Here is a 15,534-nt window from a genome sequence, read left to right on the forward strand (position 1 = left end):
GAGCTTTTGTGCCTTTATTTGAAATGAACGGTTACCAGAGAGAGACGCAGGAAGGGCAGGGAGCAGGTCTTAACGTCCAGTATATCACAACGTGACAACAAGGCCCGCACCTGGCTCACTGGTGACACGGACACTGCAGGGCTGGGCCAGAACAATGTATATACAGGCTCAACAAACAGCACCACCACCACCACCACCACCACCAGCCATAGCTCACATAGACAGGAGGGGACCCGGGTGCAAGGTGGCCTCTGAGCCCCTGGAGGAGCAGCAGCAGGCTGGGACCAGATGTCAGCAGAAGGGGAGGAGGCTAGTGACCCCGCATACAAGAGAATGGGCCCTTGGGAGCCACCATCTCCCTCCCTCCCTCCCTCCTCCCCTCCCCATGGCCAGAACAGGCAGAGGTCGGGGCCCTCGATCCAACCTCCAAGTCAAGAAGCAGCCTGCAACCCCTTCCCTGCCAGTCCGGAGAGAAGCCAGCCAAGGAGGGAGCCACAAGGAGCGTGGGGAGGACGGAAGCACCAGGGGCCCATTCGCCAGGATGGAAGAGGCAGCGGCCGAGTCCTCTGTGCCCGTCCACCCAGAAAGGGAAGGGCTGACGGTCAAGCTGTCCCCGGTCCCTGCAGCTGGGGGGGGGGAGCAGCACCGGAGCCCACCTTCTCTTGCAGCGAGGGCAGCCTGGGTCAGTCCATGTCATCATCCAGGCCTCCAGCCCCGCGGCTGGGCTCCTCGTAGATCTCACGGACGGCCAAGATGCGATTCAGCATGCTCTCCAGCATGCTCTTGTCCATGGGGATGACCGAGTACCACAGGGGGGACTCCGCGATGCAGGAGCGCTCCGGCTGCAGGTAGAAGACGTCGTTGCGGCTGCGGAGGCTCTCGGGGCTGCAAGCCAAAGGAGGAGAGGCTGGGCTCAGAAGAGGGGCCTGGGCCTGGGTGGGCCGCTTGAGGGAGTCACACCCCTCAGGGTCCTCCTGCCCCACTGTGGAAAAGCCACAACTGGCACCCTCCGCTTCCCCCCCCCCACCAGCCCAGACCCTCACCATTTGGAGAGATAGAACTCGTAGAACTTGACCGGGCAGCGCAAGGGGTTCAAGCGGTTCTCCCGCTGCTCCGAGACCGGCGTCTCCTCCTCTCTCCTCCGCTTGCCAAGGCTGCTCTCTGTGTGGAGGGGCGGCAGAGACATGGGGTTGAGCGGGGGTGGGGCCGGGGCCGGGGCTGGGGGAAGCAGAAGGCGGTGTCCCTACCTCGGCCCTTCCGGTGCCGCACGGGCGTGTAATAGCGGATGCTAATGACTTTGGCTGCGCCCCGTGGCGTGGTGCACTTGCGTGACTGCCGCACCACGTTGGTGAAGGAGAGCTGCATGTGCTCCTCGGCCGTTTGCAGCCCGAAGAACTTGGTGTTGAAGAACATCAGGGTGTTGAGCAGCACAAACGGGGAGTAGACACCCAGCTGCTTGCACTCCCAGAGGTGCTCCTCTTCCACACGGGAGAAGACCGTGTCTGCAAAGGCACAGGACACAGCGAGCAGTGAGGGGGGGGAGGAGGCCTGGGCTCAAAACCGGAATGACAGGGGGGGGGGCTGGGCTCCACAGAGCCTTGAGCAGCCTGATGCCCCTAGCGGAGCAGAAGCAGAGGTCACAGGAAGAGGCAGCTGGCGTGCCTGCCTGTGCTACAAATGCTGGGAATCCCACCCCCATCATCCTAAGCCTTTGGAGCCTCCCAACCGTTTGTGCAGGTTCCCGCTCTGATCCGAGCCAGAGCGGCAGCATTTCGGTCCCAGCACAGCACTGGGAAACTTTGTGGGACGTCAGAAGAAGCCTTCCCAAAGCTCTTTGCCTTTCAAATTTGAAATGGTTTACACAGAATAACACTCAATGCTCTCCAGCGTCTCAAACCGAAGATCTTCACCCCCCCTCAAGGCTGCCTTATCTGAGGATGCAGCTGAAAAACTCATCAATCCAGGCCTGTGGGGAGACCTGGCCAACCCCAGCCTAGAGGGCCGGTCCCTTCAGCAGCCTTGGCCTCTCCGAGAGCCCCCCCCCCGTCCCAGCAGACGCTCACTGTTGGGCAGGACCGTGGGCTGCCAGCCACTCAGCATCTTGTTGAGCTCTTGCACAAAAGTCAGGTAATAGAGGTCGGTGAAGATGTTGACCATGCGGTTGTTCTCCAACAGGTACTGGAAAGGCGAAGGGCCACAAGGTCAAGGAAGCCACCCCCAACATGCCTCTCGCGGGGTCCTCCTTCCAAGGACAGAGGATCTCCGGGGCCAGCAGAAACCTCCCCTCCGAGGTTCCCCCCCCCAATGCTGCTCTGAGGGCTGCTAAGCCTCTCATGGCCGTGGTGAGGCAGCGGCTTCTTTTTCACCCCACAGAAAAAAACGGCCCCCCAGGGAAGAGGCCAGTCTACAGAGAGGAACCCAGCCAACAAGAAAGCCTTGTCCGTGGAGAGGGAAGGGCCAGGCTGAGACGGGAGCCCTCACCTGCTGGATGCCCAGGCACAGGTAGTAGATGCTGTCCGGCTCGTAGCGCTCCCCGTTGGGCCGGGTGATCTCCTTGACAAACTGGGCCAGGCCGTAGTTCAGCTCGGCTGCCGTGCAGGCCAGGATGTCCTCCTTGATCCGAATGGGCTTGGCTGCGGGTGGCAACAGGCCAGGCTCACCTGGGAGCAGACGGGGACACCCAAGGGGGGGCTCAGCCCCCCATGCCCCCCAGCTCCCCTATCCACATGTCCCAGACTTACGTCCAAAGCGCAACTCGTCGCCCTTGCTGGTTTCAGCACCCACGTACTTGGCCTGCACCCAGCTCCTCCAGGCGTTCACCCCGTAGGAGGAGTTGAGGGCTGAGCCGCTGGGCTGGCTGCTCACCGAGTCCCTGGAGCAGCTCTCCGACAGCACCAGGCGCTTCTGGCCCTGCGGGAGGGGGCGGGGAGGAGGGAAGGGGGCTTCTGGTGAAATCAGCACCACGATGGCATCTACTGCCCAGGCCTGCCCAGAGCCCGTGCCGTGCCAGGCAGCTGGGGAGAAGCCCAAGTCCTCCTCCTGCAAGCTGTGTCCAAAGAGCCTCCTGCTCTGCTCTAAGTCAGAACACCTTTTCTCCAGGTATTGCTCAGACTGACAAAACACTACAGGCTGTTTTTCCTCCATGCAACAGACCCACTGCAGAAGATTCTCCCTGGGGAGACATGACAGAGGGAGCCCCGGTTTGCTTTCCAGCATTTTCATGTTTGTCTTTTTAGCTCAGGTGAATTTTTCTTAATATTGTATTTTGATAGGACCTCATGGAGCTTGTGATTACATTAGCAAACTACTTTTCATATCAGAAAGCCAAAAAATCCTTTCGCTAAAAGAATGGTGACCTCAGCTAACAGCATTTTATCCTCAGCTCCTTTATAAAACCGGCATAGAACGTGCTCCTTCTGGGCCCAGCCGGCCCCTTCCGCAACCAAGAGCCCCCAACCCGAGATTAACGCAAGGGTGAGGCTTAGAGAGCCCGTCCAGCTCTTGCCCCTTTGAGGGACCATCCCAGCTGGGGCCCACCTTGCGAATCGAGCGAGGCAAGTCGGGATCTGCAGCAACGTCCTCGGGGGTGACCAGGCCGCAGTCAAAGAGAAAGTCTACGCTGGGATGGATGTCCAGGGGGTCTGTGGAGGGACACAGGAGACGCCGTCCTGCCTGCACGCCAGCCCCCCACCCCAGGGAAATGCCACCTGCTCAAAGTTCTCACGCAGGGAGGTGGGGAGCCTAGCCGGGGGTCTCCCCCCAAGGAAGGGGATGAGACATCAGCAGCCCTTCCCTTCTTGCCCACTCCTGCCTGCCCCACCCTCCCTGGGGCTGCCCTCACTTTTAGGGAAGTCGGCCTCCAGGTCCTGTCCCGGCTCGTCCAGCACGTTTGCCATCTTGACTGCCATGGCCAGCACATCATCCCTGGCCGGCCCAAAGAGGTCACAGTCCTCCAGGAGCCCTTCGGCACTCTGGTTGCTCACCAGATCTGTGGAGACAGGGGAGAGGGCGGCGGCGGGGGGGGGGGGGATTTCAGGCCTGTGCTCCATCTTGGGACCCCTGCAAACATCTGAGTCATCCAGGTTCTTAAGACCACCGGATACTTGATGGAGGCAGGGAGGGAGGAGACAAGACCTTTCTTTCCCAGGTGTCCCTCAGCCTTCTTCCTCCGAGGTTCTTAAGAAGAGCCAGAATGTGTAGATAAAGTGGCAGGAGGGTCCAGGAAAAAGGCTCCATTCCACCTCTGCCTGCCTTCATCCACCACTTGCTGGCTGGACAGGAAGCAGGTCGGCAGCCACAAGGCCTCCCTGGGCCCCAGAAAGCCCCTTTCCTCCTCTCAGCCTCTCGCCCCGCTGCAAATGCTGGGGTGCAGCTGATCCGTCCCACACCCGGCTCGCCTTCTTGAGCCCAGGAGGGGTTCTGTTCCTGGCAGAGCAGACCAATTTTGCCCGGGATGCCCCTCCTAACGGCCTCTCGAGGCCCCCTGAGGAACCCACCGCACAGGTCTGATGAGGCTTTGTCTAACTCCTCGGCCTCCGCAATCATCTCCGCCATGGCCAGGATGTCGGCTTCCAGGGGATTGGAAGGGATCTTCACCTTCAGCTCCTCGATGGTCTCCACAATCTTCTCTGTGCTCTCCAAGGTGGTGGGCAGAAACATTGGCACAGGGACCTGGAAGAGGCGACAGGTCAGGATCCGGCCGCGCAGGGCGGAAGGCAGAGGCTCCAGAGAGAGAGTGTGTGTCATACTCACTGGGACCGGCATGGAGAAAGGCACAGGGACTTTCTGGCAATACATGTTCATGGGCACGGGCACAAAGACTGGCACCGGGATGGGCAGCACAATCAGCTGAGGCTTCCAGTCGTCTGTCAGGAAGGAAGGAAGCAACTAGCAGCTCTTCACCCACCTGCCCAACCCCACCTCCCATCCCGGGACGAGGTGATGCCTCCCTCTTTCCTTCCTCTCAAAGCTGCAAGGGAGAGGGTGAGCTCAACCCCCCTCCCCAATCAGGGATCAAGGTGGTTCCAGGAAGGGGGAAACCCACCGGCAGCTCCCTCCCAACCATCCCCTCACCTGTCTGGCAGCCCTTGGACTTCATCTCCGTCTTGCAGGAAACCCCTCGGTTCTGCATGAGGGGCTTGCACATGGCTGCCTTGTTCTTCCGGGGGGTGACCGGCTGAGGGGGTGCGGGGGGAGCTGATGCTGGCGAGGGGGGGGCAGCCTTGGCAGTCTCCTATAGAGATCCAGACAGGACAGGGCTCAGCAGCCAGCATGGAAATCCTTCTTCTGCTATTTTCCCCTGCCCTCCAGGCCTCGGCATGGCACAGAAGCCGGCCCCTTCCCCCAGGCTGCGCAGGGCCTCCTGAGCCAAGCCTGAGCCTCAGAAGCACCCCCCCACACACACACACACTCCTAACCCCGAGCAGTGAGCCTGAGAGACTCACCGCATTGGGCTCTGCTTTTTGGGCAGTGGCAGAGGGCTGCTTGGGCTCCGGGGCCTGACCTGTGCGGAGAAAGAGTTTCCGGGCTGAGGGCTGCCGCTTTCTCCACACCTGCCCTGCCCAGAACGTCAGAGACAGCTGCATGAGCGCAAGGTTGACCGAGGCGCTCATTTATCCAAGTGGGCAGCAGGAAGAGAAGCCACCAATGTCCTCATCGAGAAACACGCTGGTGCCCGGGAGACACAGGTCTAAATCTTGGTGGGTATATGAAACCGCAAGCAGGGGAGGGTTCCCCTAACTAAAGGAAAACGCTGTGATGCAGCCGTTGGATGGACTCCAGAGCTATCCACGGATCATTGAAGCAGGAAAAGATACAGCTTCTGCCAGCCCATTGGAGGGCCGGCAGCCGCCCGAACCAAGGCCCAAGAAGAGTTTATGTCTCTGCCCCATGAGTCTCCTTCCCTGGCGTAGCATGATAGCGTTTCTACTAACCTGTCACAAAGCAACCCACCAAAGCTCACATTCACTGAGGAACGTTCCTTTAGGCATTCAAAAACTAATTCTTAGCCTTAGGACAAATAAACATAACTATGCAGAGGCATATACTTTGTGTAATTCCTACACCTGCCATCGCTCACTTTCTTCTGGCAGAGGAACACAGCAGCCCTTCCTAACTTGGGCAGCCTCCAGATGTGCAGACTTCAACTCCATTGCTGGTTCTGAGAATTGTGGATGATAAAAATCCACACACCTGGGGGCAGGGGAGGGGGGAGACACACAGCCCTGGGGGAAAGTTGGTGAGAGAAGCCAGAACACTAAGCTTTGAGTATATGAAAGGAGCTACCCTTCTTAAAGGCTGTGACTAGCTATCAATCAAACTCCTTAATAATAATGTATTATTATGGCTAGAAACCCCCAACCCTTGCAAGGTGCCTTCCTCCTAGAAGAGATGGAAAGTCGTCTTTCAGCTCCCCCCCCCGAACCCCAGGATTGCAAGGGGAGATGAGCTCCAAAGTGCAGGGATCGCGGTCAAAGCTACTTTCCCCAGTCCCATCGGATGACGAGCGGAGGGAACCAGGACAAATGGTCCATTTCATAGACAAGCAGAGAAAGGAACTTATTGTCCACTTAATTTTTCCAGCTGAAATAACATTTGCCCAACACTGGAAAGTGTTACATACGTTAGCTGCTGAGATGTGGATAAACAAGAGCTTTTCAACTGCTACTTTAGAAAATATTACAAATAAAGTTAAAATTAAAAAGCATTGGAGGCAAGAACCACAGTTCATCAAATTTGGATGGATTTTCTATTTTATCTCAGTTATAACAGACTTCTATCAATAGCATTTTAGACACGTGGTAAACATATGAGTATGTTATGCCACTATCTACTTTCAACCATTTTTAACTCCGTATACCTTTTCTCCATCTCTCTCCCTCCCCCCCCTCTCTCTCATGTATTAATACCACTCAGTTATTATGTGTGTTAACTACAGTTCAATAAATAGAAGTTAAAAAACAATTAGGTGAACGATGAAGGAAGGGAGAAAGGGCCTTGGAGATCACAGGAGACACCCAGTGCCTTAAAGGTGACAACCAGCACCTTTTCCCAGCACCTACCAGGAAGCCAAATGGCAAACATGGGGTCACCCAGATACCCCATCCCTGCCCATTGCTGTAGACAATAAGAGAGATGACCTGGGTGGAGATAGGCAAGCTCGGCTGCCAAGGCGAGGAGGGGTAAAATATATTTTAGGTCCGCAGCAGACAGATAAATTCGGAAGAGGCTCAGACACCTCTCTACTTCATTGGTCTGTGAGGAGGAGGAGAAGGAGGAGGAGGAGGAAGAACGTAAGCAGACCTGCAAGAATCCGTTACATAGCCAATCTCAATAAAAGTACTGTAGTTTTCCTGTGGTCTCCCCAGACGCTTCGAAATGCTTTTTAAGAGCAAGCCAAACCAAACCAGTGTGATCAAATAAACGCCACGCAGAACCTAGGAATGGGCACAGCGGGCACACAAAACGCACCACGGAAGAGCCCGCCTGGCCACCTGCCTCTTCAGCAGGAGCGGTGAGTCCTGGAGCCCCAAAGGGTGGACCAGTTCTGAGCAAGGGAGGACAAGAGACACGCTGCCCACCCGCCTTCACCCGGGATCCTCTGGTCCACTTTGGAGGAACTCAACTGGGTCTGTTTCTCCCTAGGGATACTTTGCCACACAGCCTATTTGATGTGGGGGATGCCTTTGGCCGCACCCCTCCCGGCAGGTCAGAACCAGAGAGGTGAGCGAGAAAGGGGAGGGCCCCTGGGGGAGTGCCAGCTCACAACCCACCCGCCACGGGGCCAGTGCAGGATCCTTCCTTAGCCCCATTTCCACTCATGCGCCTTCCGAGTCTTGGCTGGCTGAAGCGCCGGCTACTCACTGTTCAGCAGACTCTCGGGCCCTGTCTGGGTGTCCAGGTTGGGCTGGTTCTGTTGGTTGTAAAACCTCAACAGACACTGCTGGTTGCAGAAATGTTTGGTTTGGCCTCGCCAGTGAATTGTCTCCAGCAGCTTCCCCTGCCGCTTGCAAGCGTGGCACCGAGCTGCCTGCCATGCACCAGAGAGGGAGAGGGGGAGTTAGGCAAAGCCACCAGGCGCAAGGTCTGATCCTCACTGCACCTCCCCACATCTGGCAGAGCTTTCGGCTTTCCTATTATAAAGCGAACTTTACTGACATGTTTAGATCCTGAACTGGGCTGAGATACTAACTTGATCCAGATCACCTGGGGGGCTTCCAGGGCTAGGCTGTCTCGCTCCTGTCCGAGGCCACCAGCCACACCAATGCAATGTGTGGATAGGCAGCAGTCCAACAAATGGCAGTGTGTGTGTGTGTGTGTGTGCGCGCGCGTGCGTGTCACATCTACCAGCGCTGGCTTAGGTGGCACAGAGGGTCCACATAAAGGGGAGATTCAAAGGACCGAACGAGTGCCTTAAGCACCTGTGAAACCCCCCCCCCATGGAAGAAGAAGGCCTAATTCTCTGGCCCATCCGCCTGGGGGAGAGCAGGGATGCGGCTATTGCTCTGTGAAAGGGAATCGGAGACCAGCTGCCGACTGTCATCTCCCAAAGCGGGGAGAGGATGGACTTGATGCTTTGAAGCTGGCAGAACAATTCTATGGCTCACTGGCAAGTGGGGGCTTTGGGCCTGGAGAGTGACAGCAGCCTCCCTTCCCTCTGGAACCCCCAAGGCCAGATCCGCCCCCCCCTCCGAGCTTTCCTTCAGGAAAGTTCGGGAGAGTTCCAGACAGGAAGCTCAGCCTATTCATAGCCACAGTCCTTACTGCACCTTTTACTTATAAGAATGCTTTATGGATTTACCCACTTAAGTCTTCTCAGGGACATTTTAGCCTTTACTGCAAGAAGAGGCAACTACATTTGCCTGACCAAGAGCCTCCTCCCAGGGGCGATGGACTGGCAGGCCCCCACCCCAAAGAGGGAGCGGGCAGAAGGGCTGCACTAACCTTGTAGTACCAGAGCAGGTATTTGCTTTTGCAGTCATCGCTGCAGAAGTCCCAGGTGCTGCCCTCCAGCTGCTCAGTGACAGCTCGCTGGCAGGTCTGGGAGCAATAGGTGCAGGTGACGCAGCAAAGGCCCAGGTTCTTGGTGAAATCCTGTTTGTAAAGAAGCACACACCCTGCGGAGAAACAACATGGATGAAAACCTCCCGGGGGGCGGCCGAGCGGCAACAGGAGCCCATAGCAGGCAGCCACAGAGAGACCAAGCACGACACAGACACACACGCACACCTGACACAGCCCTTCCTGCACTGGCCCCGGACAACCTAGGGGGTCCCCGTCGCTCACCTCTCCGATCCTAAGGCCGACGTGGCCTCTGGCCCCTGCCCACCGCATGCAACGACCGGCCCCGAGGAGACGGCGGCCGGGGGGACTCCTGCCCTCGGCAACGATCGAGCTCCCCGCCCGGGTACCTTCGCTGCAAAAATTCTTCTCCACTCCTGAGAAGCGGATCTTCTCGTGCAGCAGCTTCTCCTGCTTGCAGTGCTCGCACTGGGACACCACCCCCCGCAGCCGTTTGAAGTCTTCGCAGCAGTCACGGCAGCAGAACTGGTAGACCTGGTCCTGGCAAAGAGAGTGGGCACCACGCGGGTGTCAGGCGGGCACAGGCCCCCGTGGGGCAACTGCAGGTCTCTGAGCCACAGAAGGCCCAATGAATGGAGAGCCCCCCAAATCACCTCTCCCCCTGGGGCAACGTCTCTCGCCTCCTCCCTCCTGCGGCCCCCTCACCTGCCAATCCAGGATCTCGGGCTTCCCAGTGAAGAGGTTGTGGCAGGAATGGCAGGTCAAGTGGATCCCACCTTCCGGGCTGGAGCGCTGCATTTTGAGGAAGGGGACAGATTCAGAAGGGGCACAAGGACCCTGCCCACCGTGGCGGTCCTGCTGTTCCTTGCTATGCCCCAGGACTGCCGATCCCAGCGCCTCCCGGCCTCTCGCCTGCACCCTGCCCTTCTTACCGCTCAGTTTGTCCCCACTCCCCCCGACCCGCATCCCCCCTCAGCCCTCCCCTTCCCCTCCCAATCCCGTGGCACCAAGAAGGGGCCCCACCAGCAGGCCCCCCTGTGCTGCTGCTGCTGCTGCTCCCGGGAGGGACAGGCTTTGGCCAGGGAGAATGGCAGCCCAAGACCAACTTTCTGCGAGTGGAATAAATTATGCAAATCACACAGGAGGTTAATTTCACTGATTTATTGGATAGCAGACACAAACTCTCTTCGTCATCGGCAGAAGCAAAAACAGTTTTATTTGAGACAAAGACCCCCACGAGAGATTCAACATCATAGATATAGAAAGATCAGTAACCTACGAATGAAATGTGCAGCCTTGCCCCCCCCCACTGCCGCTCCCCCGCCCCGGTCATTGGCTAGGCTTCTGTGATGTCAGCGGGATCCTGAATGTCTCCACTTTGAGAAGAAGATTCACTCATGCAAGGCTGCAACGGAGAACAACAGCTGGGACGACGAGGGGAAAAATGAACTCAGAAAAGGGGAGAGGGGAAGCGTGTGGAAGGCGATGGCAGAGTGTGGAGAGGGGTGCGCGCCAAGAACCCAGAAAGCAAGATGGGGAACCTCACGCACACAGCCTGGGAGGGGGGGCGGGCCCAGAGGCCCAGGCGGAGGCTCTTTTCCAAGCAGCACCAGAATTTGAGAAGGCAAATCAACACACAGGTAGATTATTCACAATTATCCACTCTGGCGATTCAGACGGAAAGAGGGCTGATGTAAGAAAGGGGGGGAAGCGCAAAGAGCGAGGGGCCTCTGCATAGCCTCAGCAGTCCCTAGCCCTTCTGAGTCTTACAGCTATTAGCAGACATCGCCTTCCCTACTCAAAGCTGTCCTCAGCAAACAATGAGAGCTAGAAGCCTTTTTCTTTTCTTTTTAAAGAAATACAACAGCAGAGAGACTTCAGAAGTCTGACAGACGCCCCAGACGGCAGCCGTGCAGAGCACCGAGGCTCCTGGGTCTGGTCCCATCACTGTGACGGCGGCAGAGCCTCCGTATGTACCTGGAATTTGGTCCAGCAACTGGGACTGCAGAACTGGTACACCACCTGCTTGTTCTTGTTGTAATAGCAGGGCTCAGATAGGCTCTTCCGGCAAAAACTGCAAGGCCGAAGGGGTCCTAGGGAGAGGGAAGTATGTGGCAGGGTCAGGCTGGACTCCAGAAGACCCCCCCGAGTCCGGGGAGGCTTGAGCCTAGACCGGGGAGGAGGAGTCTGCGCTGCAGGGCTGGTCCTCTCTTCCCCCATGTCCCCCAGCACGTACCCATCCTGGGGGCACGAAATGCATCACCTGGGGCAAAAGAGGGCCCTCCGGGTACCTGTCAGTCCGGCCTGCTTGACCTTGTATGAAGTGGTGCAGCAGACAGAGCAGAAGAGACCCAGCTTGCCGTTCCGGTCTTTGTGGGACAGCATGTCGAAGTTCTTGCAGAGCGTCTTGCACCACATGCACGGGTAGACCCGGGTGTGCTTCTGCAGAGACCCAAGGCAGAGGGGCTGCTGGGCAACTTGCTGGCAGGCCAAGGATCTTTCCTCCCCCTCCCCTTTAATCAACATCAACCCCCTGAGGAACTTCCCTGCAAGGCCACCACCTCGCAGCCGGGGGGGGGGGGGAGGCAGGACTAAGTGGCCACAGGGCACTGGAGGATGCGCGCAACCCTCAGGGCCCTCCCTAGAGAGCTTGGCCAGGGGCCCTGCCCCCACTTCCGCTGTCCTTACCTTCTTGTAGCTGTTGAGGCAGGTGGGGTTGCAGAAGCGCTTCTGCTGCCCCTCGTGGAAGAGGTACTCCAAGGGAACCCCCTTGTTGTACAGGTAAAGGCCGCAGCTGTCGCAGCAGTTGGTCTTCAGCCCTTTGGTGGCCCGGAACTTAGTAAAGCAGGCGTCACTGCAGATGCGGTGAACGACGCTGCCATTGCTCACTTCATGCTGGATCTGAAGGGGAAGCGGCACTGTCGCAGGCTCGCCAGGTGCCCCCCCCTCCAGCACCAGGGTGGGGAGTACAGCTAACGGGGGGTGGGGGAACTACTGCAGCAGCCTTCCCCGGCAAGCTGGCCTCAGAAAGAGGCCTTTGCTCACCTCTCCGGTCTTGTAGCACACGCTGCACCGGACGGAGTCCGAGGTTTCAGCCGCCTGCGGGGTCGGCCGCTGCTGCTGTGCTTCGTACAGCGAGAGGCAAACCGACGTGCAGAACTCGTAGAAGGAGCTGCCCGAGCCGATCTGGGCCACCACCGAGTCCTTGGTGTTCCAAATCTCCCTGAAGGGAGGAGGAAGGCTGTCGTCAGGCCAGGGCCGGGAAGGTTGCTCCCCGCCCCCCGTAGGGGACAGAGCAGGCCAGGAGGCTCCCCCCCACTATCCGGGGGCGGGGGGAGGAGGCACGGCAGCCCCAGCCAAGGGCAGAAGTGGGGGAACACCTACTTTTTGCAGAAAGTGCAACTCTTCCGGCTGAGGGGGCGCTTGGAGAAGGTGGTGAGGCAGGTGCTGGAGCAGAAGAGCTGGGGGAGGCCCTTGCGCTGGTAGGCCGTCTGGCCTTTCTGCAGCGGTGTGCGGCAATTGGCGCAGGTCATTTTGGTGACGGTGGAGCGGGCTGCCCGCTGGGCCATCTGACTGCGCAGAGACAGGCGGGTGGGGCGACGGGTGCGGAAGGGGACGAAGTCCTCATCGTTAGGGTCGTCCACCATGGCATCCGAGTCCTCATCGGAGACGGGGACTGTGAGTCGGGAGAGAGGAAGCAGGCGCTCAGTGCTCTCAGCCGGCTGGAAGGGCAGCGTCTCCCCTCCCTTCTGAAACTGAAGCTCTAGGGAGACCCCCAGCGCCCCAAAGAGGCCCCCAGAACGGATCGGTCTGATTCCCCCCTCTTAATGTGTCCTCAGGCAGAGGCAGGATAGAAATGGAAATAAAGGTAACCTAGTGACATCCTTTGGTCTGGTGTACCTCTAGTTGGATATAAGGAAATCTGAGAAAAATGAGGTTTTATTTCTTTGTAGTAATTCACTTAAATGCTTTTCTATTGGCTTCAGGCTGAAGAAAGTGTCCATTCTCACCTTCAGAGTTAGTCCTTTGTTGACGAGACGGAAAGACCGATCGAGGTCTAATTTGTTGTTCAAAAAATTGAACTGCATTTACCTATTGATCCAACGATATGGTTTAATTGGGCTAAATTGATTTAACTGGTTTGTTTGTTGGGGTGTTGTTGTTTTTTTATCTAGCTATGATTTGTCTTTCTGGTGTTTCCCTGTATATCACAGCAATGGAAATGCTAAACAATATCTCAGCAACTTCCAAGGAGATTCCAAGTGTTTATTGAATTGGTGGGGAACAGAGAAGACCTGAACCGCATCTCTGCCCCCCAGCCCCTCTCTGGCAGTTGCCTTCCCTGTCTCAAAGGGGTGCAGTTCTGAAAGAAAACCTGCCTGCCCCTCACAGAATCTGCCTCTAGCCTGCAAGGCTCCTGCTGGGTCAGCCTTTCTCTCTCACATGAAGCTATTCTGAGCCAAGCAGCCAGTCTCAGCTGGAAGACGGCCTCCTTTTTCACACTTGGTCTGTTCCCCAGTGACCTGCTGTCCCATTTGAGAGCCCCCCCCGTTAGGATGGACTTACTGCTCTCCGAAGAGTTGACTGTTTCTGGCCGAGACACCTCTGCCCTCCTGGCTCGCTCGCTCCTCTTCTGTTCCTGGAAGGCAGCAGGGAATGGTCACTGCAGCCACGGGGGCCAAGCCCAGCCTCCCCATGGAAGGCGACCCACCAGCCCAAGTTGGCCCGTTCACAGGCTCTGAGCTGGGAAGGGGACACGCAGGCCTGGGGACTTCCAATCCCTGCCCCCAAACACAGCCAAGGCCTGAAGGGAGAGACCCAGGCAGGAAGACCAACGCCCAGCTGGACTCCACCAGCCCTGTCTTACCCTTCCAGCAGGCGCCTCGGCTCCCTTCCCACCAGCACCTTCCCCTGCAAGAGAAGCACAATGGCCACCTGTGATCCTCAAGGAAGACCCACTACAGGACACGCCACAGCCATGGCAAAAAAAAAAAAAAAAAAACCCTGGGGAGGGTGATGTGGGCCAAAGGACGGGGTTTTAGAAGGGGCCCAGTATTCAGAGAAGAAGCTAGGAGGATCTCTGGATCTGGTCAGCAGGGCATGCAGGAAGAGAAGATCCTGCAAGACCAGATCCTGTAGATCTACCTGGCCAGTTGTGGCCCGCCACAAGGCAGCAGAGCAGAGGCCGCCGTAACCCTGGGAGAAGGCTGACCCACCTGCAAGGGAGGGCGGCCCCCCCGTTTCTCGTCCTTTCTCGGCTTCTCTGGGGCCGCTTTCTTTCTTGGCTGCACTCAGACTTCCCTCTGCTCCTTCCAGAGGAGGCAGCGGGGGCGGCACAGACTCAGGAACGCTGTTCGGAGTGGGATCCTTCTCCTCCTCTGCGGGTGTCAAAGCGTTCTCCTTTTGCTCCAGATAGATCTTCCTGGGGGATTTCAGCCGGGGCTTCTTCGCCAGCTGTGGGCTCGGTAGGGGGCTGCCAGGTGAGGCGGTGGCTTCTTGGGAAGGTGGCACGCTGCTCACCTCAACCACTTCAGGGTCCTCCTCGGCAGAGCTGCGTGGAGCGCAGCCTGCGTGCTTGCCGTGGCTCTCCTCCTCCATGCCTGCTTTGGACCCCCCTTCTTTCAAAGCTTCGGGAGCCAGGTGTTCAGTTCCCGGCACAGGGGGGGCTTCGGTCCCATTCTCTGGGTCCCCAGTTCCACGTGCCCTGAACAAGCCATCAGGATCCACCGACTTCTCTAGGACCTCCCGGTCCCCTCCTTTGCTCAAGCCATCCAGGAGGCCAGGCGTCTCCAGAATATCAAGAGTGCTGGGCTTACTGAGGGCCAAACTATTTGACTTGCTTAGGGTGGACAGGTCACCGGCTTTCCCCATGCCAAAGTCCAAGCTACCATCGGAAGTTGCTTGCTTAGACACCTCCCACTCCATCTCTTGGGACTGGACAATCGCTGCTTGTGGGATGGAGGCTGTTTGGGAGGCCAGAAGATCCTCTCCAAACTCCGAGCCCGCAGGGAGATCCCCAATTAGTGGTTTATTGCGCAGAGACAGGGGCCCCAAAGAGGCAGGAAATTCACTGGAATCCATTCAGAGATGTCTAACAACTGAGAATCAGGAAAGGAAAGAGGTCAGTCCTTCTTCACTGGCCTGCAAATCAGCAGTGGGCACAACAAAAAGATTCAACCCAGCACTCTATTTCACGGGGACCTCCCCACCTTCCTTAATTGATACTGAACCCCAGCTGATCTGAAACAACCTAATGTTCCAAAGCAACTGATCCATGACAAAAACAGCCACAGGCTGACTCATGCAGAACATTAACTTTGGAAAAAGCAAGGCTGGGACCAACATGGAGTATCACTTGGAAAAACATTAAAAATACTTTTGTGTCGATACAATACACTTAATTGAAGTATTGTATTAATCTTTTTTCTCAGGCTTACAATGCACTGGACTGCAAACCCACCAGAAGAACTAAAACCAATGTTAAGGCCAACCAAGTTTAATGTGTTTCACAAA

The 15,534-nt window shown here is 57.3% G+C and overlaps 1 protein-coding gene across 9 annotated transcripts in view; it reads right to left on the bottom strand.

Moving 5' to 3' along the window:
* Positions 1 to 15,534, bottom strand: part of ZMYM3 (zinc finger MYM-type containing 3) — a 23,007-nt gene continuing 7,473 nt past the window's right edge. For 7 of the 9 annotated variants that reach the window (XM_039354860.1, XM_039354857.1, XM_039354856.1 and 4 more), the window contains exons 2-24: positions 14,238 to 15,119; positions 13,889 to 13,932; positions 13,588 to 13,660; positions 12,406 to 12,697; positions 12,067 to 12,244; positions 11,710 to 11,922; positions 11,313 to 11,463; positions 10,999 to 11,114; positions 9,727 to 9,813; positions 8,944 to 9,561; positions 7,864 to 8,029; positions 5,445 to 5,503; positions 5,074 to 5,233; positions 4,753 to 4,865; positions 4,497 to 4,671; positions 3,842 to 3,988; positions 3,538 to 3,641; positions 2,742 to 2,910; positions 2,482 to 2,633; positions 2,064 to 2,178; positions 1,248 to 1,502; positions 1,044 to 1,161; positions 1 to 885 (exon numbers count right to left, since the gene is read on the bottom strand). In XM_039354860.1, coding sequence (XP_039210794.1) covers positions 684 to 885; positions 1,044 to 1,161; positions 1,248 to 1,502; positions 2,064 to 2,178; positions 2,482 to 2,633; positions 2,742 to 2,910; positions 3,538 to 3,641; positions 3,842 to 3,988; positions 4,497 to 4,671; positions 4,753 to 4,865; positions 5,074 to 5,233; positions 5,445 to 5,503; positions 7,864 to 8,029; positions 8,944 to 9,561; positions 9,727 to 9,813; positions 10,999 to 11,114; positions 11,313 to 11,463; positions 11,710 to 11,922; positions 12,067 to 12,244; positions 12,406 to 12,697; positions 13,588 to 13,660; positions 13,889 to 13,932; positions 14,238 to 15,102 — 4,572 coding nt within the window. In that variant the 5' untranslated portion in view covers positions 15,103 to 15,119 and the 3' untranslated portion in view covers positions 1 to 683. The remainder of the gene's footprint in view (positions 886 to 1,043; positions 1,162 to 1,247; positions 1,503 to 2,063; positions 2,179 to 2,481; positions 2,634 to 2,741; positions 2,911 to 3,537; positions 3,642 to 3,841; positions 3,989 to 4,496; positions 4,672 to 4,752; positions 4,866 to 5,073; positions 5,234 to 5,444; positions 5,504 to 7,863; positions 8,030 to 8,943; positions 9,562 to 9,726; positions 9,814 to 10,998; positions 11,115 to 11,312; positions 11,464 to 11,709; positions 11,923 to 12,066; positions 12,245 to 12,405; positions 12,698 to 13,587; positions 13,661 to 13,888; positions 13,933 to 14,237; positions 15,120 to 15,534) is intronic. The other 2 variants (XM_039354862.1, XM_039354863.1) reach the window with 2 other exon arrangements.

Source organism: Crotalus tigris, unplaced genomic scaffold (genome assembly GCF_016545835.1).
Source record: "Crotalus tigris isolate CLP2741 ecotype Arizona unplaced genomic scaffold, ASM1654583v1 scf7180000018585.330925593:3314079, whole genome shotgun sequence".
In the NCBI taxonomy this organism is placed as follows: Eukaryota; Metazoa; Chordata; class Lepidosauria; order Squamata; family Viperidae; genus Crotalus; species Crotalus tigris.